At 38.4% G+C, this 26,833-nt stretch overlaps 1 protein-coding gene and 1 long non-coding RNA gene across 4 annotated transcripts in view; one reads left to right on the forward strand and one right to left on the reverse strand.

Annotated features, from left to right (window-relative positions):
- The window catches only part of CACNB4 (calcium voltage-gated channel auxiliary subunit beta 4), a 128,595-nt gene that overhangs the window by 19,739 nt on the left and 82,023 nt on the right, over positions 1-26,833 (reverse strand). For all 3 annotated transcript variants that reach the window (XR_004592580.3, XM_034425050.3, XM_034425058.3), the window contains 7 exons: positions 14,331-14,450; positions 10,139-10,261; positions 6,645-6,775; positions 4,541-4,617; positions 3,387-3,406; positions 3,215-3,295; positions 522-580 (listed from right to left, as the gene is read on the reverse strand). Coding sequence is in view for 2 of the 3 variants with exons in the window: in XM_034425050.3 (XP_034280941.1) it covers positions 522-580; positions 3,215-3,295; positions 3,387-3,406; positions 4,541-4,617; positions 6,645-6,775; positions 10,139-10,261; positions 14,331-14,450 (611 nt within the window). In the remaining variant the exon portion in view is untranslated. The remainder of the gene's footprint in view (positions 1-521; positions 581-3,214; positions 3,296-3,386; positions 3,407-4,540; positions 4,618-6,644; positions 6,776-10,138; positions 10,262-14,330; positions 14,451-26,833) is intronic.
- LOC148116582 (uncharacterized) lies at positions 18,686-25,506 on the forward strand. The gene is made up of 2 exons (XR_015731121.1): positions 18,686-18,814; positions 23,714-25,506. It is a non-coding gene; the product is annotated as an uncharacterized LOC148116582 (long non-coding RNA).

Raw genomic sequence — 26,833 nt, forward strand, 5'->3', positions numbered from 1 at the left:
TTCTTTCTTTTTTTTTTAGAGGAAACAACAGAGTTTTATCTAACTTTACTGAACAGAAAGCTCAAAAGTCAAGTTTTAAAATATTAATTTCAGCGGAAAACATTTTGTTAAAATTCGATACATATTTTACAAGTTGAATCCATACAGACAGAAATAAGTACACTGAGTTTAGTTCTGCAAGAGAAGTAGGCATAAGATGGCAGATGCGCTTATTAACTTGAACAATCACATTTTATTTACTTTGGGTATTTATACTGCATCCTAAAATATCTAATCAGTTAGTCCTATTAAGTATATATAATATAATGATTACAGAAAGAAATAGTATAAAAACACTTTAAATAAATAAAATAAATAAATGGATATATGTGCTTTCATGCACATATGCTTCTATACATAATGCTATGGCAGCCGAAATCAGTTACAGAGTATAATTATACCCTTGACTGAGACATCCATCTAGAAGCCTTCTAGGGAGAACCATGAATACAAAACGGGGAGAAAAGAACATTACCGCTCACCTCCCATCGAACCTGTGCTTCAGGAAGTCAAACAGGGCTTTCTGCATCATGTCTGTCACCTTGCAGAGATCAAAAAAATTGAAGTAATAAGATCAACAACAGAGAAAAAGAAGTCCCAAGTCAAAGAAGAAAGTGGAAAAGTAAGGCATCGCAGATAGTCTTAAGTTCTATACACCGATTGCGGTGCTTTTAGCGAGTTAGCTCTCCTTCAACGGACATTTTCTAGGTAGACAGAAAGAACTAAATATTCTGCAGCAGATCCTGGAAGTTTTCTGACATGCCTCGGCACTTGCAAGTGAGAGAACACAAAATATCACAAATTGCTCTGCTTTTTATACACAACTACTCTCTGGGCTTTCCAGAATATGTTGGCAATCCTCGGTTCCAGTTTATGCCTGTCAGAAACTGTCAGAAATGATTCCTCTTTGCTGGCTCATGCTGCAGGTTGTTCTCTGACTGAGATCTAAACTATAGAGTTAGAAGGGGAAAATAAAGCCAAATCTTACTTAACTTAAATGCTTAAATGCACCCATACAGGATAGAAGGGCAGGATAAAAATGAAAGAAATCATCAACTCCGCTAAATTTGATAAGAAGTATCTTTATTGACAGCTACCTGAAGTTTATCTTGTTCCTTTTGCAGGATGCATTTTTCTGTTCTCCAAATCCCCAAGAAATTGAGAGCATTTTATTTTTCTACTGAAATATTTAGGCACTAAGTCTTAATATGTGAAATCACCATCATGGCTGGATTTGCACACCCAACTGAACCATCATCAAACAAACCACATGGTTTAGTATTATGCATTAATCCAGCTATTATGTCTGGACTTAACCAACCCGTATTTAAGATTAATTATGATTTAGCAAAACAGACCAACTTTAATCCATGTTTCATGATCCCATCTTATATCCATAAACCAGGAATAGGTAAGTGTGTGTGTGTGTGTGTGTGTGTGTGTGTGTGTGTGTGTGTGTAAAAATAATTTTGGGTAGGGGAAATGTTCAGGTGCTCACATCACTACAGTAGGTGAGATCAGAGCTAGTAGTGAACATAACCAAAATTTATTTCTTCTCTTTCTAAAAATCTTCTAAAAGAGCCTTGATAGTACAGTGGTTTACGCACCCTCTTATTAACACAGCTGCCTGCAATTTACTGCTGGTTCGAATCTCTCCAAGGCTCAAGGTTGACTCAGCCTTCCATCCTTTCTAAGGTAGGTGAAATGAGGACCCAGTTTGTGGGGGCAATAAGCTGACTTTGTATAAAAATATACAAAAGTATGAAGGCTATTGCTTAACGCATTGTAAGCCGCCCTGAGTCTCCAGATTTTAAAAAATCGCTTTTCTTTCCCTTTCTCTCTCATCCTAATGCAAACATAAATGTAACCCAGACAGTTATGCAAAAGTAACCAAGATGCATCAATCATGGAGGCACATCCATCAGACGTGTGTGTGTGTGTGTGTGTGTGTGTGTGTGTGTGTGTGTGTGTGAATCATGGTTTAGCAGTAGATCCAAAACAGACCAGTCTGCACAGAAGAAAGGAAAGAGAAAGAGACAGCTGCCACAGTGGATAGGTTCAATTACAAAACACTTCATCCAAAAGTGCATTCTGTCCCCCTAGATCAGGAGTGGGAAACTATGATCTTTTTATGACTTGTGGACTTCAACTCCCAGAATTCCTGAGCCAGCCAACAAGTCATAAAGGGGCCATAATTCCCCACCTCTGCCCTAGAAGTTTTTCAATCATCATCCAACTTCCTTTGTTTTTCCTGGGTAAATGGACACACTGTAAACAAAATATGGGGTTGTAGTCTCCTACTATTTTTTTTACACCTATCGGACCCATTGCAAAGTCACTGGAAACAAAGATGATTATAGAGGCTGATGCTACGCTATACAGCAAACCAGCTCCTTTTAAGTTTTTGTTTAAAATTAAAGATAACACTCTAGACATGAAACTGTAGACTGGAAGCAAGGGACCTGGGAGGCACCATGGGAGATATCTTTTGTGCACTTAAACAAACATTTTAAAATTTCCAAGTGAGCAAAGCTTAAATCCTTCCTCTTACGCACCATCTGTCGTGCATATGTTTTGTTTCTGTTTTAAGACAAACAAAAAGTCATATGAAAGATTGATGTCCATTTTATCTAAGAAAGTATGTATCTTCCTTAACAGTAGGTTTTTTTTTAAAGGAGGGAATATGTTGCAGCTCTGGCAAAGCCATCTATTTCTCAAGACAGTTCCCTTTTCTCTGCAAATCTCGGTTTATTCATTTCATGGATATTAGACTACTTTATCTGATTCAGATTTACCCAGTAATAAACCTTTGTTAAGGAATTCACAGAGTAACCCTTGAGTAGCAAGGGTGTGCACATGAAAGTGATTGAGAGTAGTTATGAATAAACACAGTCAATACACAGATACATTGAGTTGTGTTTACTTTCAGGAAATAGTAAGGCAAAGAGGCTTTGCCCAAACTGGGCACTGCAGATGTGTGTGCCTGAAGTTTCACAGCTGGCTTGATAATATTTGCATTAAATTCAAATATATTTGTATAGTTATCAGATGAGGGAAAACATAAGACAACCTTAGTTGCTATAATCTGATCCCACTCCGATCACACAAAATGGTCAAACAATTTGATACAGTTTAAAAGAAGTCTGGAATGTCAGTTATTAACAGGCGCACTTACTTCATAGCCTTTTAAAGAAGGGCCAACAAGCACAACAGGTCTCATGGATGGGACAACATCATAAGGAGGCACATGTTCTGTCTGAAAAAAAAAATGTTTAGTAAACATCACCTCTTTGCAAGAGTACAGTAAGAAATTTTTAGTGGGCTTTAGAGAGCGCTTGTGTACTTACCACTTTTTGTTTTTGTTTTGCTGAAAGATAAGAAAAAAAGATGATTTTGTTTAATTGCTGCATAGCAGCCATACAAAAATGAATTCATTTGCAAAATAATTTGGTGTGGGGAGACATCTAAGTTGAAACCCCTGTGACTTTCTGCTGCTGCTTGAGAAATGAATCAGTCTCTGTCTTTAGCTACTACTTCCTTCCATCCACTTCAGGATATCTGCCTTGTTCCTCACTTCCCATCAATTGTTCAGAAAGTTGCACCTTTAGTATATATCCATTTCCACTTTTGTGGCTGAGAATGGCAATTTTAGATTATTATCCTTATCACTTAGCAAGGCTGAAGAGGTTGAGGTTGGGTATAATAATGGCATCTGAATGGATGCGACTGGAATTCTCCGAGGCTTAGCATACCTATTTCCTTTCATTTCCTACCAAATTATCGACTACAATTCATCAATATGCCATATTTCAGTGATGTAAAGTCCGGGATCTCTGGGAAGCCATTCAAGAGAGAAATTAAGGGGTGTATAAGCCATTTGTTCACCCTTCATTTATATCCAAATAGTTTCTCTCCCCTCAGTAATCCAGCTCTTGAAAGCCTTTGACAACAGGTGCTTATCAGGGACCATTGTCCCCGAGACTGAAACCTCAGTAATTGACATGTCTGAAAAACATGTGCAATTGGTGGCACCCACACAAAGAAAATTGATAGATACTCCATGCTGCCACAGGTCCCTTTCTCTTGCTCTTTCCCAGAATAAGAATACATTAGACATATTTCAAATTACTGCCTTGTGCTCCACCTAAGGCACACAACTAAAAAGTATGTTGAGTAAAGTGCAAAGACGGTAACAGCCTCACATGCGTGCAGACATCATACTGAGATTTTCAGAATCAGAACATTTTGATATCAAATCTTTAATGGGGAGGGACTAGTTTTATTCTTAAGAGACAAAACAGTAGGGTCTATTTGAAAATCCTTCACAGACACTGTACAATTATTCTGAGGGCCAGTCTACACGAATGCGTTTTTTTTGTCCATCTAAGAGGCACGCATGACTCTCATCAGCACAAAGCAGATTCGCATAAGAACTATATGTAGGACCTCCCAAATCAAAATTATTTGGAATTTATTTCCTCTGAAAATTTTGAAAGCTTACCAGTGGTAGTGGGTGTAGCTCGAAACGTACCAGACACCATTTCTCCAAGGCTTGAAGATGAATTTCCACTTGACTTCCTATATTATAAAGAACCCCATTAAATATTTGGATCACTGTGAGAATGTTGCACAACAGGACTTTGGTACTATTTACATGTGCCTGAAGGTTACATAGGCCTACAATGTTTCCTTCCATCCTTAATTTCAGGTTGAGCTGGGTAATTAGTCAGTTCCAAGTAATTGGCAATTACTTGGAATTGACTAAGTGAAAGGTTGTGAGATTTGAGATTATGCACTATAGCAACTGCCGTTATGTTCAAGGAGGCCTCTGAGAGTTATACTTAGAAGAGCTATGAAAAAAAAACCACCTGGATTTTGAACTTGATTTTGAACAGAACTTGATTTTGTTGGTGGAAGTAATTCATTTCATTTGGCTCCGATGACTCAAATTCAGATGCTTTGCAAGTGGTGGGAATTATGGCTGTTGCAGTGCCCCATGGTCATATGATTGTTATTTGCATGCTTCACAATGACCACCTCACTTAACAATTGAATTGCCAGTCGCAATTGTTTTGTTTTTTTTTAAATTTGATTTATATGCCGCCCTTCTCCGGAGACTCAGGGCGGCTTGCAATGTGTTAAGCAATTGTAAACAATTGTGTTCCTTATGTGCCATTAATATCATTTGTACTACTTGTACTATAAGACTTGTCAATGGCACGTGGTGGATAATGCTTAAACCTGTCATTAATATCATCTGTGATATCTGACAAGTTAAAATAATGGGCTGTATGCAAAATGAAATGAAATGAAATATCTTGTATTTCCTATAAGGGGAAGCAGTACAATCTATAAAAATCGGGCAGACTGATGATATATTTTCTTACAGAGTAATCATATTCCCATCTAGGATTATGTGCCATTAAATTGAGTAGGACATTTCCTACTGACAATTGGTTTTAGTCTAATAATAAACTTCTATTGTAACAAATGAATGCAGCTAAGGATTTCTGTAAATTTCTGACTCGGTTTTGGGCAGACACCAGTGTGCATATGCATCACCTCTCCTGTGGGAGCTGCATTGACTGCCGATTTGCTTCTGGGTGCAATTCAAGGTGCTGGTTGTTACCTTTAAAGCCCTTCATGGCTTGGGACCAGGTTACGTGAGAGACCATCTCCTGCTGGTCCTACCCGACCCATTAGAACGGGGAGGCAGGGAATGTTGGGGGTCCCATCCCTGAGGGAAATACACCTTCTCCATGGTGGCTCCCTCTCTCTGGAACATCATTTCCCCAGAGATTAGAACAGCCCCCACCCTAATTCTCTTCTGGAGGGCGCTGAAGACCTGGTTCTGCCAGCGGGCCAGGGGAACCCAGAGCGGGATGGAGCCCATTAAGTGGCTTGTGTGATCGGCTGTCACTGGGGCAGGAGTCAGGGGTGATTTTATTACATTAATTTATTTGATTTTTTATGAGTTTTACTGTTTTTTAAATGTGTTTTTTTTATATTCTGTAAGCCGCCTTGAGTCACCATGGGCGAATAGGCGGCAATATAAATCAAAGAAAGAAAGAAAGAAAGAAAGAAAGAAAGAAAGAAAGAAAGAAAGAAAGAAAGAAAGAAAGAAAGAAGGAAGGAAGGAAGGAAGGAAGGAAGGAAGGAAGGAAGGAAGGAAGGAAAGAAAGAAAGAAAGAAAGAAAGAAAGAAAGAAAGAAAGAAAGAAAGAAAGAAAGAAAGAAAGAAGTATGTAAATAGAATGCCAAAAACACAGAGCAATTGCATGCACAATCAAAACTAGGCTACTAAATGCTGGTGTATTCCAGATGTCGCTGAATTCCCATCTAGGGCAACATTATTCACTATATTAGCCAGAAATTTTGAGATCAGTCAAGTCCATTCTGGTGGCACAAAAATTCAGGAACAGTGATCTCATCCTTTACAAAGACCTGAAGTCCCAATTTTGTTAGCCCCAATTTGAATAGTTTCTCATCTGTCAGAAAACAAATGCCACATTTTGAGAGCTTACAAGTAATGGGCAAATCACTGAAAAGCTGAATTCAGCTAATATTTAAAAAGACAGTTTTGATAAAGCCAGTATATTATCTTACCCTCCGTGAAAACGTCCTCTCTTCTGTTCTTGCTGGATCCGAATATTCTCCAACCTTAATGGGCTTGGGATGAATCCAATTTCACAACCTTCTTTAACCAATCTTCCTATCCACCAGTCATTGTTATATTTCTGTAACAAAGGAAATATTTGTTTCTGTCTTTCCTTTGCCTTTCTTTCCACTTAGCTTGGCATGCCTTGTCCTGTTCTCTCTTCCCATTATTACATCCCTTCCCACCATAATTGGTTCCTGTATAACCTCTACAATATTTTAAATCAAAGCTGTAGCTTTGCTGCTGAACTGAAACCTTTAATTTGAAGATGTGAGAAATGATTAAATTATATAGGGAGTAATAAATTAACTATCTTAATAAGCACTCAAGTTTATGTAATTATATTACCGTGGACTTTCTAAATATAAATTTATATAATTTAAAATATCTGATTTAGTTTTGGTTCTAGCCCCATCACTTTAAGGAAAGAAGCCCTTTTGGTTCAATTCAAAAATCAGGTGAGTCTTAACTAATATTAGTTTCACACTGGTGCTCTCCATAGACTGTTTCCTGAGAAGTGGATAGTGTTGCCTTGGATATCTCAAATGAAGTTAGCCAGACTCCCTGCTCCAATGACTTTTTAAAAGCATTCTTTTATTTAGAAAAAAATAAATAAATGGGAAGACGGTGTTCTGCAAAATGGAAGCGCCAGCTTCGAAATCTTTATTTTACAAGAATGTATATGGCTCCCACGTAAACCTTGCAAGCTTTCCTAGAAAATAAAAACTTTGAATAGCTGTAGCCATCTGAAGGGGAAAAATATATGGGTGTTTTATGAACGGTCATATTCACCGTGGGATTTTATGAATAGGGAAGTACCGTGTTTCCCCGAAAATAAGACCCTGTCTTATATTTTTTTTGAACCCTGAAATAAGCGCTTGGCCTTATTGCCATGCGCTCAAAAGCCTGATTGGGCTTATTATCAGGAGATATCTTATTTTTGGGAAAACAGGGTAGGTCCTAGGGGCAGGCATTTGGTGAAAGGGACATAGTACCCTCAAAATGACACATTCGCCCTCAAAGGCTGCCAACTTCTGAGCTGTTGATGTTATGCTACCTACAACAGAACTTTCTACAGATCCTTATGTAGGCATGCATTTATGCATTTATGGAAGAACCAAATTATGACCCTAATTTTCCTCTAGATTTCCTTTCTCTCCAATATCCCAGTGTTACAATTTTGTATCTTCCTTCCCCCATTTCCCCCACTGGTAGAAGTAAATTCACACTGAAGAATGTGTAACCCAATGGACATATAAAGCAGAGGCTTTTTGTGCCTCTATTGAGCAGATCAAGACAATGATGAGGTAGCTAAGAAGGAGAAAAGCAAAAGGCAAAAGAGAGACCTGTGAGATTCACCACAGACGCAAGTTCAAGAGCTGTTATATCAGAAACACTTCATACATTTATTAATTGTGGGGATTTATGAGGATGTATCAGGAGAACTACCAGATTTCTATAGACTGCTTTTTTAAAAAATCTGTTCTATTTACAAAGTTGATTTAATTGGATGTTACATGAATACCGATGTTTATTTCATTAAAAGCGCTTTCCTTTATGTTCTTCAAAGCATGTATTCATTCCTTCATTTCTTCAAATATATCAGCCACCCAACTCCAATGAACTCTGGCCAGTATACATAACAAAAAAAAATCCATAAAAATAAATACAGATGCACTTGGCAGTATACAAAGAAGAGATCTATCTTCTTTCTATTGGTAACTGAGCATGAGAGGTTTATGCATTGCAATAAATGTTGCCACATAGTCTGTTTAAAAGTACATAATATATTATCTAATGGCTGATGAATGAGACGTCTTCAATATGCAGTTATCCATTCTTGCTGACATTTTAGCTTGCTACCAAAGTGACTTTGCTTGATGTCTGAACTAGACACAATTAAGGGTGTCTGGTCCCTAAGGACTTATGATCCAAAATACACGCATACACACAGCCTCCAGAAACCGTTAATTCAAGCAATGGCATAAACTTATTCAATCATTTTTCCATCATCTTGTTCAGGGGAAGTGGGGGAGGGGCTGAGTGTGTGATATAGTTGCACGTTGTTCTAATACATAATTTCCAAGCTCAGTGTCAAACACCAAGGAGAGTATAATTTATGTCTTATTAAAAACAATTATATGTACCATAAAGCACTGTGTTTCAGCCATAAGAGCCCACTTAAATACTGCCAAGAACCAGCATTTGGGGGTGGGGGTTGTAAAAGGGCAGAGGCTCTCTTAAGTGTGTACCTTTACCTCTCATCCTAATCACAGGATTCCTCTGGTTATTTGCAATAAACGCTCTTTGTCCATAATAATTAGAAATTAACATAAAGTTGTGATCATAACCTAATCCTCCTGATCCTCATTTGAAAGTTAGTTCAATAAAAAAAATATTGAGAATACATTTTTTATTTTAGAAAACTAACTTACATAGCTCCACTTTGGAATTAGATTTTGCCCTGAGTGTTTTTTCGTTCCAGATTTCTCCACTGAACAAAATAAAACATACCCAGCTTCATCTCAAGATTGAATCTGAACATTGGCAACAAGGGTCAAGATCCTGTACATTCTGTTTTACTATAACTACCATTCAACTTAATGGTACTCCCAAATAATAATAAATTTTGTAATGTTGCAGTGATGTAGATCTGTAATTGGTAAAATTAATCTTGCATGAAATAATGAGAAAAGCTTAGCGTGAGATAGAATCATTTCTACCTAGTAAGGATGGAAGAGAAGGATGTCTTCTCACAAACAAAGTAGAAACAGCAAAAATAACTAAACCACTTACAAAATAAATGTTCTGGTATTAGTTGACTATCAAAAGAGAGATGGCACTGAAGTCCTATTCATATGCTACCTTTATGTCTTCTAAAAATATGAAATGCAAAGGTCGTATTTTTAAAGCAAGGCACAAATAAAACCATTTACTCCTCATGGCACTCCAAGGACTCCTAACTATTCACTAAGGAAATCCAGTAGTGTAAGAGCCTATATTTTTTGTTGTTGTTGTTGTTTGTTGTTCAAGGAATAATGAATGAGATCAAACCCCACTGGTCTCACTGAGGCTTCTCTGGCTTCAAATGTCACATTCTCAAGTATACAACCTCTAAGCTGAAATGTCACTCAAGATAAGCAACTCCTAATAGCAATCTTTCATCCAGCCTTTACCAAAGCAAAGCTACTGAGATAGATTGGCTTCAACTCCCATAATTCCAGGCATGAATGACTAAAAGGCCATGGTGCTGAAAATTAGGAAGGTTGAAAGTCAACACTCCTCGTGAACAACAAGATTGGGCCAGTCTTTTCTAAATGAGTGCCCTTCTGTATAAAACACTGGCTGTTTTTCCACTTTGTTTTCTACCTTGCACAGCCAAACCTTCCTTATATTCAAGCTCCTGGGAGGAAAAAAAAGAGCATTTGGTTATATGATTTACCTCTTTAATGTGTAGGAAATCCTTGGCATCAAAAGAAATGGCAGTGCTTGGTACGGGAACATCCTCATCTAGCGCTCCACAGTAGCTGACATTAGTCTTTACAGCAAATGCTACAGGCTTGGACTAGGAAAGAAATACAGTTTCTAATTATTAAAAGTAAAGTAAGGGGGAAAGGGAGATAAGGAATTGGGTAAAATAAAATAAATACTAAAATGACTTAATACTGAATAAAAGAACTGAAACAAATAAAAAAATCAGCAGCTCATTATCACCATCTCAGAAATACACTGCATAGGAGCCTGAAAGGGCAATGCCCTAAAATTCAGCCAGAGAATGGCAATTTAGGACATGACCATTTTTATAACTACAGAATAGTTCTGAAGGTTTGGTTTCTTCTGTATTATACTGTTTTCTTAGGACAAATGTATACTATTATGCACAACAATCATTCAGCTGATCATTAAACACTACATGACAATTAGATTGGTCTCAAATACATATTAATTATTTTCTAATTTCTAAACCCTACCTGGCTGAATTCACACAAAATTTTTTAAAAAAACATGTTGCTCAAGCTAGAATGACCCACTTCACATATCACACAAAGCTAAAAGCAAACACACCGCATTCTAGATTAACATGACATGTGAACCCAGCCATACTTTCAGAGATTATGTCATTTATTTGCAATCAATGTGTATGATTTAGGGAAATTTATACAGGATCCAGATAACAAAGTAGTTTATTTTACAGTCAGTCCAGTCAGTTCAATCAGTTTCTCCTGCTGCTTCTTTCTTTTCTTTTCTTTTTTCTTTCTTTCTTTCTTTCTTTTTTTTTTGCTGACTTCAAAAAAGGTGTGTTGCAAAGTGCCCTATTTAAGCAGTCAGCAGGAGGAAATGGGGAACTGAACCATGGAAAGAAGGTAGAGAATCACTAATTGTAGCAGCAGAATGAGTTACATTTCATCATCAACTTAAACTACAATAATTTCTGAATCCAGCAAATCTTCAGTGATTGCTAAACTCACTACATTTCATCACTAGATAAACTATTAAATCACTCATAAATCAGTTTCTTTCTCTATTGTTACTAAGATAGCAGCCCAACGGTTCTAGTGAAAATGTTAATGGTATTTTAAATGTATTTTAAAGTACCAAAAATATATACGTAGATGCCAAGTATGAAATTACTTGGCAAAACACACACAATATCTGTGATCCTCCTTAGAGAAAAAACACAGATATCAAACATCTGAATTGTGTGGGGCTGACTTTGCAACTTTGTCTTTTCCCTTGCAAAATATGTACAGACCTCCACCTTAAATTAATTGAATGGGATCCCATTACAGGAAAAATTATAATTTGGTGATTTTTCATTTACTTATTAGTAACTTGGTTTCCCTTACATATCTCAGTAAATATTATAGTTTCAGATACGCTGGGTCTCTAATGACATGCCTTTTGATACCTTCTCTGCTTTTTTTAATTACTCTTCAACAGTTTAGTTCCAAATTCTCATTTTGTTCTGAAAAATGCTACCCAATCAGAATTACTAACAATTGCTAGGAGTAAAAGATTATGCCTGTTCTGGTTCAGTTAATTCATCTGTTCTTTAAATTAAAGAGAGTCATCTGCATTTCTCTGTTAATTAGTCTGGAAAAAAACCCTCTTTAGGTGGACTTTAGTATCTGACAAATGCCAATCTATAAGAGCATCTGTCCATCTGAAAAGATGCTGTGTTACAGAATCCAGTGTGGAAAAAAGAGCCCAATTGGGAAACATGAATATCCTCCTTAACAGTCAAGAAGTTCATTGCAGCTCCAAATTCAGCAAATTACCCTCTTTACTCTATAACAGCTTGTCTTTTATTAGAACCATCAAGAGCTGCTATTGCAAGATGAGCAGCCATATAAATAGATTAAACAAATGAATAAATAGTTTCACATTGCCATAAAATTTCACAGCTCAGGATAAATACTGTCATCTTTGTCTGAAGGGTTCCAACTATCTTTCAGCTGGGACACGTGTTTTTTCTTTTCACATCTTCCTTGCTGTCTGCTCTGGCTGTACTTTTCAAAACTGAGCTCCCCAAACACGATGACATCATATGTTACCAATATATCCACAGACATTTTGGTGGGCTAATTAGCTTTGAAAATTGGAAACTGGATTGAACTGGATTGAAAAACCGGTTTTTCAATTCGCACCATAACTTCCTTTAGACATTGGAACTGATGGGCAGCTGCTAATCAGTACTTTATTTGCAAGCATGTCTGCTTTCTGAAGATGACACAAAGGTACGTAAATATGGATTACAGCTTTTTACACACACACACACACACACACACACACACACACACATATATATTCTGAAAGAAGACTGTGGCAATTTTTAATTATTCTGTTGTCCAGAATGTGTCTTTATAAGTCACCAGGAACTGAGCTTGACTCAAACGAGTTAATCTGCTTTTAATGTCCTCCTTCCAATCAGTTTATAGATGAGCAATGCTTTCCCGTCTGCAGTCACTTACAGGAACCCACTCACAATATCTAATTCTATCCAATTCACCAAACATTTTCCACTTTTCACTGAAAATAGTCCTTTTTTTCTTAGCTGCCCAACTCCAATGTTTCCCTATGCTCTTATGTGTGCTTACGTACTTTTAAACATTTTCCATCTTAATACTTGTTTCAGCTAATGCTTTCTGAATTCTTGCAAATGTATATACTCAAGCTTAATAATAATGCCCATCATCTGAGAAAGAGTTGGGCTAATGAAAGTGCCTTTGTGAGTTATATATAACTATTTCCCAGATTAGTGAAGCATCATTGCATCAATCTGCTCTCCACTTACCTCATGTCAGTAAATATATATATATATTGGCTCTTAAATATAACCACCTACACATGAGAGTCCATATGTATGTATGAACAGAGAACATCTAACAACAATACCAAGAACATTCTGTAAAGAGGGCAACAAGTGTTACACAAATGTTAGAGAGGTAGGGCAAGAAATCTTCTGGTGACTGAATTAACCTTTAGGGAGGCTGGGCAAATCTTAAGAATTTTTATGGGGAGCATGAAAATTCTAACTTTTAAATATGAGATATCTGAGGAATGTTTGTTTTAATAAACAAAAACACCTCTCCACTCAATTTCAGCAGTTACCGTATTTTTCGGAGTATAAGACGCACCTTTTTCTCCCAAAAAAGAGGGTAAAAATCTGGATGCTTCTTATACTCCGAATGTAGCCCCACCTGGCTTCTCAAATGGAGGTTTCAGAGGCTGAAAAAAGCATCAGAAATGAAGCTTCAGAAACGAAGCCCTGAGTTTCAGAGGCTTTTTTTCTGAAGCTCTGTTTCGGAGGCTTTCAGAAGCAGGAAAAAAAGTTTTTTCTGAAACAGAGTTTCAGAAGTTTCAGAGGCAGAAAAAAAGGCAAAAAAAAAAAAGGCACAGAGCTCACAACCAAGGAACCTGTTGCTAAAATTCACCTCTGGGAACAGCTGATTGGGGGTATTCCAGGAAGCCAATCCATCTGCCAATTACCTTTTTTCTTATTTTCCTCCCCAAAAACTAAGATGCGTCTTACACTCCGAAAAATATGGTAAATTATTAAGTTAGACGACTTTAGAATAAACTGTGATATAACAGAAGATATAAGAGGCAGGGAGAATGGCCTTGAAGGACAGGAGGAACAGCCCTACCAAGACAATAGTCAGACAAGCCTGGCTTGAGTCTATTCCAAGAAACTAATTTGAAAAAACACCACAGACAAGCCTTTCCTACTTGACATGAAGATAAAGGGAGAGAGGAAGAAGCACATTCAGATTTGCAAAATTCTGTTACTATAACTGTTCCAAAACAGTAGTTTTAGACATAAATGTCATCGATTTCTTGGCCTGATCTTTCTCACAGGGCAGACAGAAGATAGTGTGAGTTCCAGGGGGCTAAAACCTGTTCACAAATACGTACAGATGGAGAGAGAGACGGTATCACAAAACCACTGATTTAAAAGGTACTTTATGCTGAAAAATAACCCACCCACCCACTCCAGAAAATTACTGAAGGTGTGGCTGGATTTCCCCATGGCATAATTTTTCTCTCTCTTTTGAAATCTAAAAATTGGGGGGGGGGGAGTAAATAAATAAAAGGAAGGAGACAAGAGGAACAAATGAGAGGGAGGGGGATACCTTTGCTCTTTCAAGCTGAATAGCTGCTTGCTGTTCTCTCTCTTGGCGGATGGCTTCCCTGTCCTCTTCCAGAGATACATCAGAATCTGATGGTCTGCTTGTGTATGAATCTGCTGATCCCTGCAAAGAGAAGAAGATTATTAACAAAATGATGGATAGAATACATAAAGAAGCAAATGTGGAGGAAAAATTATCCAAGGTCAGGCATTTATTTTTAACTCCCTTTCCAAGTTATGTTTTATTTATGAAGTTGGCCTTTTTCTTTTTCTGACCGAATAGCGCATTAACAGTCATTTCCTTCTCTTTCTTTTTTTTTTTTGCTTCTGAGATAAGCTCAAGCACAGAAAATACCTTTTGTTCAACAGTGGCTACTTTTGTTCAAATGTCATTCTAAATGTATTCTAAAAACTTTAAATGTATTCTATAAAAGCAATGGACACAGCGCGGCAACCTATTGCAGGCAGAGCTCGGATACTGTAAGTCATGATTTATGCTCTTCCAACTTTATGCAAAGAGACACAAAAATAGCAGCTACTATTTTCATGCCCGTACTTGGCAAGCAATCTGACATATGTGAAAAATCAGCTTAAGTAACAGTTCCTGGAACAGATCCTCTTGTTTAACCTAGGGGCTGCTCAAGTAAGGTTCAGAACTTGTTCAATAGATGGCAATAGAACAGAGATTACTCTCCTTGGAAAGGTCACAGGATTCAATCAAAACGTAGCACAACTCAATAAAACTCACTTCTCATGATAAACTGTAGGATGGTGTACACATTTTTCACAAGCATCCTGACCTTTTGCAAATATTCGATTTTATCAGTGAATAAATAAGTTTAGAACTGAGGTCCAAATTGGGCCTCCAATTACTTCATGTTATTCCACAATTACATCAACAAATAACATACAGTAAGACAATCAGTATTAGAATACATATTGTGACAACATATGAACTTGCCTTTTTTTATAAGCAAGGACTGGGCCTCCTGGGCCTGTGGGGCTTTAATCTGGCCCATGCACCCTTAAGAAACAACATTCTTTTTCCTCTGATACTTTCCCCTTTGTCCAAGCCTCCTCTATTGCTAACAAGCATGTGTAGGTTTCTTCCACCTGCATCAGTCAGGGGAAACAACACAGTAATTAAAGACAGGCTGACTTTCCTCAGGGCCCCCTTGCACCCTACAGCAGAGGTAGGTTTCAGCAGGTTCTGACCAATTCTGAAGAACTGGTAGCGGAAATTTTGAGTAGTTCTGAGAACCCGTAAATGCCATCTCTGACTGGCCCCGCCCCCATCTATTCTCTGCCTTCCGAGTCCCAGCTGATTGGGAAGAAATGGGGATTTTGCAGTAACCTTCCCCTGGAGTGGGGAGGGAATGGAGATTTTACAGTATCCTTCCCCTGCCATGCCCACCAAGCCACGCCCACCAAGTCATGTCACACCCACCAAGCCACGCTCACAGAACCGATAGTAAAAAATTTTGAATCCCACCACTGCTCTACAGCCTTTACTTAGGATGGCCCCTTTAGAAAGGAGGGCATAGGCAGGAGGCAACAGTGGTGGCGATGCGTCTTAACAAACTTGGCCAGGAGAAAAGCATTACTTTCTGATGCGAAGAAAGGTAGAACATCATCCCCAACAGAGTGGCAGGAACAAGAATGTGTTCTTACAATCTGTCAAGGGAGCTCTGCTATTTGGGGCTGATGTGAAGGTTCTGCATCCTCCACAGGTTTCTCCATCCTGGACTCTCCTTTGTCTGTCACCATGGAGCTGCCCTCAAGTGAGCAGCTCTGGCCTATTGCTTTGAGGCATGAAGTTCCACTCCCTCCTTGGTGTATCCCAACAGAGATGGTCCCAGGTTCTGCGCTAAGATGGCTACTTTCCACCTGTCAGTCGTTCTAGATTGGCCAAGTCAGGAAATATCCTCTCCAAGAAATACTGGAACTCTCCTTTATTTACTGTATTTAGGCTATATAGTAACAGAATCTCTAAAGCCCTGCAGCATTTCCTTTTCTCTCCCTCTTCAACTCAAGAGAGTCAAGACAGGGCAACTTTCTCAAACTGTCTTTTTCCCCCCTCAGACCGAGTTTATGTTTTGCTAATGGTCTTCATATCTTTGCCGGGTTCATCTACGTGGTTCTCTATGACCACATCCATCTGTGAGAAAGGTGAGGCTTTAGTTTAAATTTTGACTCGAAGCCCCATACTTTCTCTTAAATGATAAATTGGAAAATTCCAAACGATACTTGCTTATTTTCATTGTGACAGAACGCATGCTTTAATTTCCTTTCCATAAAATTTTGAGCTAAAGTTTTAGGAAGCAAATGCTCTTATGAGAAGGGGACGCATGCCAAATTGAAAAGCAACATTACTATACTTTTTATTTCTTTGTGAAGTTTCAAGATGATGATTTAGCTCAATATTTTATGTTGTTTATACACAGACATTCATATTAAATTTGTTTTGGGTAATGAAAACCACTTGGTTAGATAAGTGGCCAAAATGACATGCTGAAAAAGCAACTTCATTTTGCAATAATTTTTTTTTTAAAAAAAATATTGGTATATTTATATGATGGCAAACCATGATACATTTTATTAATTTGTGAATCACTGGAGACTTTTGTATCAGGCCCATAAGACATCCTGGTTTCAGACTTGAAATTACTGAGGTAGAATCTCTGAATCTCATACTATTAAAACCTATTTTACAAGCATGAGACAGATGCTAGAAATCTTCACGATCAGGATCAAGCAGATATAATGGCTGTTTGACTTGAAAAGATGGGAGAAAAGACCAGGATTTAAGCCTGGAGACTAACTAACTAGAGAGCAAGATTCCAGGATGCTGTTAGCTTCTTCTAGTATGGCTTCCTAATTTCTCTGCAACAAATTAACTTATCAAACATTCTCAAGTCTGTTTAAGATTGCAGAGTGGGGAGAGAGTTTAATCACCATGACTGCTTCAAGAAATCAAAATGCACTTTCTTTGTTATCATTATCATACTAGGCAAAGTTTTTTTTATTGGTTTTACTTCTGCTGCATTTTTAATGTTATGGTGGCTTTTCTGTTTCTGTGACATTTATCTGCTATTTTTGCTGATGCTGGTTTATCTATTCTTTTACTTGCATTGATTTTATTCTCTCATGGAGTATCACCATTGAGTGCTGCTGAGGAACTCATACATTTTTGAAACAAATAAACCCCATTCATTGGGACTAAATCAGTTGTTGTTGTTGTTGTTGTTGTTGTTGTGTGGAGAAATGGAAATCTCTAATTCAGTCTCGTCTACACTGGTTGATTCTGGCTCTTTCGAGATTCAAATTATTGAGGATTGAATCTGGGGCTTTTTCTTTGAACTTGCAATTCAGTCAGATTTTCCTAACTTTCCTCACTAATTTAAGAGTTTATTGGAACAAATGCCATTTTACAGATACAATAAAGACGATATAATATTATCTTGTAACTCAAAAAATATTGCTTGTTTATTGCAAGGCATAATCTTAGCCAGCAAATGCTAAGCATGTGAAAGAGAGATTTTACAACAAATAATATGAATATAACAACATACAATGCAAGGATTGTACGTAGTACGTAGGAGCAGACTGATGTTGATTAAATCTAAAAATTTGAAAGAGAAATTTCAGCATAAAACATCAGAGTTGCAGCTTATCGAACAGTGCAGTTCCATCTTCTGTAGCTTGAATCTTGACTTATCTTACTAAAGATGTTTTAGTAATCTTAGAATAGGATATCACTATGCACTGCTAGAACAGTGTTTTGACATGGGCTTCAAAGTTTATGTCTAGCAGAACCCTCAAACTGAGAATTTGGTCCGAATTGGTTCCAAAGATAGCAGCTGATTAATTAATGTCCTTAAAGCATTTGGAAAATGTAAAGGCCCAACTATTTTACCAGATACCTATTCTCACTAGCAGCAAGAAGAAAAATTGGGACTTGGACATATTAAATAAAATGGCTTAATAAATACATATGATATATAAAGGGAGAATGCTGGCTTGGTTCCTAGCTATTATTATGTAGACAACAATGTATCAAGTTCATATAGGAAGATCCATAACCTACAGACGATTACTCCCAAGGAGGGAGGGAGGGGGGGAGAGGGGGAGAGAGAGGGAGGGACGGAGGGAGAGGGAGGGAGAGGAAGGGAGGGGGAGTGAGAGAGGGAGAGAGAGATTATCATTGCAACAGAGGCAATAAAAGAAAGTTATAGACTAGAGCTTTCAGTCCAGTTATGGGATCAAATGAGATTGCCTGTGATTCAGCTTTTTGTTTGTTCTTTGTTCCTATTTTCATAGGCACCACAACACTACTAAAAGTATTTTCACTTTTTTTTTAGGAATGATCAGCAGCTCCCTGTGTGGCATTTATCAAGTCCGAGGTTCTGAAGTTTTATCCTGATCAGATTCATTATGCAAAAAAAAATTAGGATGTCTTTAAAATTCTGCCTGAATTATTTCAACCCGGTACCATCATAAGTATTTTTTCCCTTGATGTTTTATCAGTATTTTGATTTCATCAAGTGTGGAGTTCGAATGTTAGTAGCATCCTAAAGAAAGTATATAGAATATTCTACTAAATTGTCACTGATATATTACACTAATCATTTTTTTAAATCCCCTAAAATTAATAATTATCAACCTAAAGGCAACAAATTCATTTCTAACTGCAGGTCATTTGTAATTACAGGCAGGTCTCAATTAATGTAGTTAGTGAATACGATGAAATGGCTGCATTACTTGAATTTGCCATATTCTAAGAGATATTTCTATAGAAATTGTGATAATTGGTAACAGCTTGACAGAAATAGGCAATGAAAAAAATTAAACATAAGCATATATATATGTATATTAATGAAATATTATAGTAAGGGATAGAAATATACTAATTTAAATTTATGGTTAACTAAGTCACAGAGTAGCTATAGAAAACATCATTAAAAACAAAATCTACTTCAGATTCAGGCATTCCACTATCTTATCCTTTTTAGGATTATTATGACCATACTCATGTCTGTCAGTTACATCAAATGTTTGCTATAATGTAATAAGCCTTTTTTAAAACAAAACTTGTATTGTTTCTCTCATACAATATATTCTTTTTTTCCCATTTTGAACATATGAAGATTAGCAGCATCTAAAATTCCAACAGCAACTGAATATGGGTTAGCCTCTCATTAACTGAATTTTGGATCACATTAAACAGAAGCTGCTATCAATTTACAAATTGCACTAAATCAAATGTATTAGTCGAACTTGCACTGATCACAGCCTGCCTGTACTCTCCCTTTAGGATGCATTCGCTAAAAAGTATCAAGGATATACCCACATACTACTACTGGATGTGTGATCAGTACATTCATTTTCTTTTTCAGTGCATATACTTATATCTACTTTTTTTTAAAGTAACAGATAAAATAGATATTCCTCTCAAAATTGACATTTCTGCTGTATATTTTGAATTATTGCATTTGTCCAGGTCCATGGCTTCAAAACATTCAGGTGCTGCATATGTCTTTCTCATTGAATTGCACAAGAGTATATTTCATGTTGCTGTCTTTAGCCTGGGGGCGGGGAAGAGCAACTATTCCCCCATTGCAACCTGTGAACCAACACCATGCTGGCTGAGGAATTCTGGGAGTTGAAGTCGACAGGTTGCAAAGAGGCCATAGTTACCATCCCTGCTTTAGCCTTTTTCTGAATTCCCCATAGAGATTGCCAAACTACATTATCAAAACTTGGTTGAATCATTTTGTGTATCTGAAAAAAATCACAATTGAATTAAGAATGTTAAACCATCTGACAGACTAAATATTCTTATTTAATTTTTTAAAAATCCCACTGGTCTGGTTACATCATCCACACATGCAAAAAGATTGCCTTGCCCCAGATACAGAAAATCAGTATAATGACAACCTAGCTAAGTATCTCCACTACTTAGGTTCTGCAACTAGTCCTTTCCCTACCAGTCATCAGGCACATGTAGGAAGTGATACAAGCTTCTCACCTCAAACAAGCCTTAGGCCAGTGTTGGCTAACCTTTTTGCCATCACGTGCCAGGAGGAGGGGGAGCACGGGGGGTCGCATGTGCATGCACCCACACCCATAATTCTATGCACCCCGCCCATGCATGCGTGCATGACCCCCCCGCTCCCCCTGCTCCTGGCATGTGATGGCCCGGTGGGCCTGTTTTTCTCTCTCCCCAGGTTCCAGAGCCTTTCTAGGAAAACGGCCCATTTGCCAACTTCCGGTGGGACTGGAAGGCCCGTTTTTTGCTATCCCTCCAGAGCCTTTCTAGGAACCTGGGGACGGAGAAAACGGCCTTCCCCACCTCACCGGAGGCCCTCTGGAGGCCAAAAACAGCCCGTTTGCCAACTTCTGGTCCCCACTGGAGCCTGGGGAGAGCAAAAATAGGGCCTTCTGGTCCCACCAGAAGTTGGCAAATGGGCCATTTTTGGCCTCCAGAGGGCTTCTGAGGGAGTGGGGAAGGCCGTTTTCTCCCTCTCCAGACTCCTAGAAAGGCTCTGGAGCCTGGGGAGAGCAAAAAACAGGCCTTCCCCACCACCCCCCAGGGCCCTCCGAAGGCAGGAAACAGCCTGTTTCCTTACTTCTGGTGGGCCCAGAAGGCCCAAAAATCAGGTGGCTGAGCTCGCGTGCCCACTGATATGGCTATGTGTGCCACCTGTGGCACGCGTGCCATAGGTTCGCCATCACGGCCTTAGGCTGATAAAGACTTCAAAGATACCAACTGATCTCCTAGTGTTCTAGGAGGGCAAGGATATTCAGCTGTGCTGAGATACACTCAGAAGTGCTAACCGTTTCTTGTCACTTCAGAGTTATCTGCCAGTCTGGGAGTAAGTGAACTGCCACCCCTTCCAAAGGATTTAAAATTGGGGAGGAAATTAACTCATTATAATGCATCAGATCTAAAAACATGCAGGACCTGACTTCAGGATCCATAGCAATTACATCACTCTAAGAAGTCAGTACAAAACCCAAAGCAGCATATTCAGCATTGCGGTTTGATCCAGTTACAGGCCAAGCCAGTTTCTGCAATCCTTTGATCTAAACCAGAGTTTCACTGGACAGTCTAATTGGGCTGCTGTTCTGTGCATATGCGTGCACCCACACACGCCTTCTTTAATCTCCCAACATTTTTGTCCTCACATAGTTGAAATTATATAAACCAGTCTACAGCCATTTCTGATAAAGATTCTCTCTTCTGGGCCAACACTACTTCAGTGTACTTATTCCTAATTGTTTCAGTCATCTGAATTTTATCTCAACGAAGTACGTAAAAGAACTACAAAAATAGTAACTGATAAATCAGCATATAAAATGAGCTGTGGTAACTGGTTCTTTTGGCAATTCTCTTGCTCTGCCCTACCACTCACTCATTGATAGAAAGCCTTATATAGAGCTAACCGCACTATAATATCAATGAAGGAGACAATAATAACATTGAAAACATACAATACACACGCAGCATACAAAAGTATTATACTATAGAACAATTGTGATTTTACAATTGGTATTAATTACCAAATTGTCAACCACTCCAGTTCAATCAAAGACTCATATTTTGTGTAGGAAATCCTACAAATAATGATCAAATCACTATTAGTGTCATGATTCATTATTTGAAAATGATTACTTCAGAAGCCGAGCTATTTCAGGGGGAAATACTCTCTACTGCTTAATCACTCCATTCCATTTCCTCTTCCTTATCTTCCCCATACCATCTCTTAAAAGACTTATGCATTTTTTCCAGGTTTACTTTCACATTTCGTGTGACTAAATGTGTAACGTCCATCACAAAACTGACTTGTGCCATTTATGTATTACAAGTATGGGAAGTTTTGGGTAACCACATGCATAGAATAATCTCTCCTTAGAAATTGAATACTGAAAATTATTAATACTTTCTCTAAGTAAAAAATATGGCCACATTAACAGGCAATGAAGAAGCAACAAATTAAATTCATGACAAAATATAAGCCCACCAAGCAGCATCAAATCTCTTTTGCCCATATTATTTACATTCAGAACATTTACATTTGTAGCTCATAGAAAACTAATTTCATAGAAGTATGGCAATGGGCTGTGAATACTAACATTTTATAAATTAATTAGCTGGTTTCCCAGAAGAAATCTGCCACTTAGAAACAAGAAGCAAAGAAAAAAATAAACTTTTTGTTTTGATAGAACAGAAGTCCTCAAATGCCCTTTATATTTTTTGTTTCCTGTGCTTCTATGACAAACTAGGGATCTACAAAAAACTCCACATAGCTGGCAGAGCAAAATAAGAAGAGGGAGGGGGAGGACTGCTCTCTGCAAGGAGAAAAAGAATAATCACTGAGAGCATAAAATAATTCTAACTCATCATTCCAACAAAATGTATTGTTATTCAACAATGGAGGAGGAGACTGGAGGAAAAAAATCTCAAAAGTTGAGAGCATGGCAAGAAAAAAACTGGGAACTTTTTTAAAAAAGATCTAATGGGTTTCAGATAATGAACCCCCAAAAGAAAATAACGGATGTGGTTTTCTAAGTATTTGAAAGCCAGGTCACATAATTATGCAGACATTCCTGAAGTATATATCCCACACTGTTCTTTCTTCCATTTTTGGTGAATCCTCCAAATGTGTTAGGACTAAAATTCTCAGCTAAACGTAAAACACTATTAAATTAAAACCAGGCCAATTTCCCTATTCACATATAAATGGAGGTCCTAAAAATCTTCAGAGCCTGTTTTTAGGTTACTTTAGGTTACTTTCAGCGGCTTCTGAAAGTACGGTGACGGTAAATCTTCCAATAACTGTTTGGCTCTATTCAGCAAAACAGTAAACAAACACACCGGCTAACCTATTAAAATCAGGCTCACTGAGTCGGGCAGTAATCAACTGTTGAGATTCTCCACCAAATCTGCAACTAGAGAAATTAATTCAATGATTTTTCTGAATTTCTTCAGGGACAGATTTTTCTTTAGCTATTTCAGTAGGATCGCTCCTGAAAAATCTGTAAGGGGAAGTTATCTCTTGATACTTTTTCTATGGATTGACTTGAAGTATGGGAAACCAATAAAGACAGAACATTCAAACACAACTCAACTATTCAGGCCTTAGCAAGATTAGATAACATATTCTTCCATGAGAATTTCACTGGAATCCTTTTCTCTTTTGAAACTCCTTTTTAACAAATACAACTTTTCACAAGTCTTTCTAACAGGAAAAAAAATGGCAGAAATTCTCTCCCTAATGCTAGGGATTCACCATTTTTGCCACACCAAACTAAGCTGCTATCTTTTTCATTCCAGTCAGTAATATCCTTGCTCTAAAATCTGTTATCTTTATTATATGTACTTAGAAGCAGTTACAGAGAAAGAGGTGGCTGGATGGAGTCACTGAAGCAGTAGGCGTGAGCTTAAATGGATACCAGAGAATGGAAGAGGACAGGAAGACCTGGAGAAACGTTGTCCATGGGGGTCGCGATGGGTCGGACATGACTTCGCAACTAACAACAACAAAAGAAGCAGTTATGTCACTCCTGATCAATAATCTGGAGGTGCAATGAGATAATATGGCAAAACATGTTTGACATATAGAGCACAAGCAAGCAGGGTTGTCAGGCATTTTTCCTTAGCCTGGGATTCAGCATGCAATTTTACTAATTTCAGTCACAATGTCAGCAGGCAGTCTCCTGTGACCCTCCAGAAAGTTAGTTAAATGGTGTAATGGTGGGTCCTGGCTTTTCAAATATATTGGCACTCTGTGTATAAAATTCCATCTTATTAGTACATGAATGTAGCCGCTATTAAAAGCTACAGTCGTGACTATAGCTATATTCATATACAACTAAGGTGGAATTATATACACTGGGAAAAGGGATCATGTTTGAAAAGGCATTGCAAACTTTCAATATTTCAGCATTTTACCTATAGTCATGATTCCTGTAACTCTGAAAGTGCAGTACATACACAAATACAAATGCTTTTATTATGGCTAGCATTCCCTTCGGCTGTTTGAAGACAAACAATAGTTAAAGGAGTTTAAAGGACAGAGACTGAAAGCTGGCTCTGCTGACAGTAGAGTCGATGGCCATGGCAGAACAAGGAGCTAGCAAACAGATCAGCTCCTTAGAACTCCTCTCCTGAGCAAGGAGAGAACCTAAAATTGCCCACAAGCCCTCCATACATGGCTCCCAATGAGGAAACGGTAAGACAGGGTCTTCAGCAGGGTTTAGAGCTCTGGGAGCTCTGGGAGCTAAGGAAAAGCTGTCTTTGCCCAAGTCAAAATCTTCAAAAAGACACTGGGTTTGCAATATTTTCTTCCTTAAAACACTCCTGAAAGTTTCTTGTCAATGGCTTTTGGATATTAGCATCTACAAATTGACAACTTGCATTGCACCAGGTGAGTTTCCTGCTATCGCTGCCAAAATAAAATTTATACAAGTTTAAGAACTTTTAAAAATTCCAATGTTGGAATAAATAGCAAAAAGAGTGATTAGAATGTTTATTTTGGGAAGTTACTAAGGGGTTAGATGGATTTGAAATAAGAGTTTGAAGTTAATTACAAGACTCTTCCCTATGGTTTGTTTAAAATTCTTTAAGATTTTGAAACTAAATATAAAACACCTATGTGAAAATACTAATTAGAGTAGTTACATGTACAATGAAACTAATCAAACTCCATTGAAGAGCTATGCTAATTAAACAAGAAGTGAGTCTACAAACAATGCCAGCCAGTTCCTTTTTAATTCCTGGCAGAATATACTACAATATTATCCTGTATTGTTGCTTTTCCCTCAGTGAGTTCGTAACAACATACATGTTTCCAAGAAGTGTTCAGAGTTGAGATGGAATCCAAGTGTCTGTCTCCCTTATTCAGTTACACTGGTTCTTCTCAAACATTTAGGATTGTTGTATGTTGTATATAAAACAAGGAAGTCATGAAATTATGTGCGGAACGCATCTTAATTATCATTTATTCTTCAATCATTGATGGATTTCTCCTATTAATTAGGAGAATTAATTATCCACACAGATAAAGTTCAACAATCTGATATCCATGAAAATTGTTGTTGTAAGTCACTCAGAGTTGCTTAAGATGAATGGCCGTATAAATCTTTTAAATAAATAAATAAAATGTCATTCCCTAAAAGTATTCAGTGTTCTGCAATTTTCCTCAACTGGCTGCTCTCTAAAGATGTTTAGTGTTCCTACAACTTTTGTGTATGAAAAGTAACATCCGTTTTTTGAAAGGCAGACAGTTGGTTTACGCATGCAGTGAAACAAGTTATTTATTTCTTTGAATGTACTCAGGAGGCACTAGCATTTTGATGATCTTATCTGTCTTGGATGCTAAGCATATCAGACTCTGTTAGCAGTTGAACAGGAAATTACTGGGACATCTCAGAGCTGTGAGATGGACTAGGACAGTGATGGCAAACCTTTTAGGGCCCCGAGTGCCCAAACTGCAACCCAAAACCCACTTATTTATCACAAAGTGCCAACATAGCAATTTAACCTGAATAATAAGGTTTTGTGAGGAATTTCAATCACTCTTGCATAACTTGACTTCTCCCTGGTGGCACTGGATTTCCTTAACAGCACAACTCAGGAATGATGGGAGTGTAGTGCAGTAACCTCTGGAGGGCCATCTCATCCTTATTCCTTCCTTCCTTCTTTTTTTTCCCTTCCTTCCTTCCTTCGTTCCTTCTTTCCTTCCTTCCTTCCTTCCTTCTCTTCTGATTTCACCCTCCCTTCCTTCCTTCCTTCCTTCCTTCCTTCCTTCCTTTCCTTCCTTCCTTCCTTTCTTCCCTCCAGAGCAGCCCTGACGCCTCCGCTGCCCGCCCCCCACAGCCCCAGCCATCACTGTCCAGCTTCCTCAAAGGTGCAGCGCATTTTAAAGGCAGCAGCTCATGTCCGGAGGTGCCGAACAGTGTCTTCCTGTGAGAGCTGAGCCAGGTCTCTCCATTGTCTGACTTGCCAATGGGGGTGCTTCTGCCGGGCTGCCCCCCCCAGCTGGGCTTTTGTGCTCGGCACTCAGCCGCGGAAGGGGAGCGCTTCCCCATACACACCCTTCTTTCTCTTGGTGCTGCCAAGGGAGGAGGAAGGCCAGGATTAGGGGATGGCCCCCACCCTGCAAGATCCACCCCCCGCCATTCTCTCCCAGTCCTCTTTGCTGGAGGCAACAGCAAATTCCACAACGAAGGTGGAATCCTGTTGCCGCGCAAAGGCAAGTACAGGAACGCTTCACTCCAGCACTAAGGCTTCGCCCATCACCACTGCCATGACAGGGTGACAGCTCTTTCATCCCTCTGCCACGACAGGGTGACAGGGAGTCGCAGCAGAGGGCTGAAAGAGCAGCATGGGTCCCATTGTGGGTTGGCATGGTAATGGGCTTCAGGAAGCCCACTGTGAAGTGCGCAAGTGAAAAAGTTCAATTCCAACTTTGCGAGATCTTTTTCTTTCGCGAGAAGTTGGAA

This window comes from Pantherophis guttatus, chromosome 1 (assembly GCF_059756535.1).
Source record: "Pantherophis guttatus breed Tessera chromosome 1, ASM5975653v1, whole genome shotgun sequence".
Classification (NCBI taxonomy): Eukaryota; Metazoa; Chordata; class Lepidosauria; order Squamata; family Colubridae; genus Pantherophis; species Pantherophis guttatus.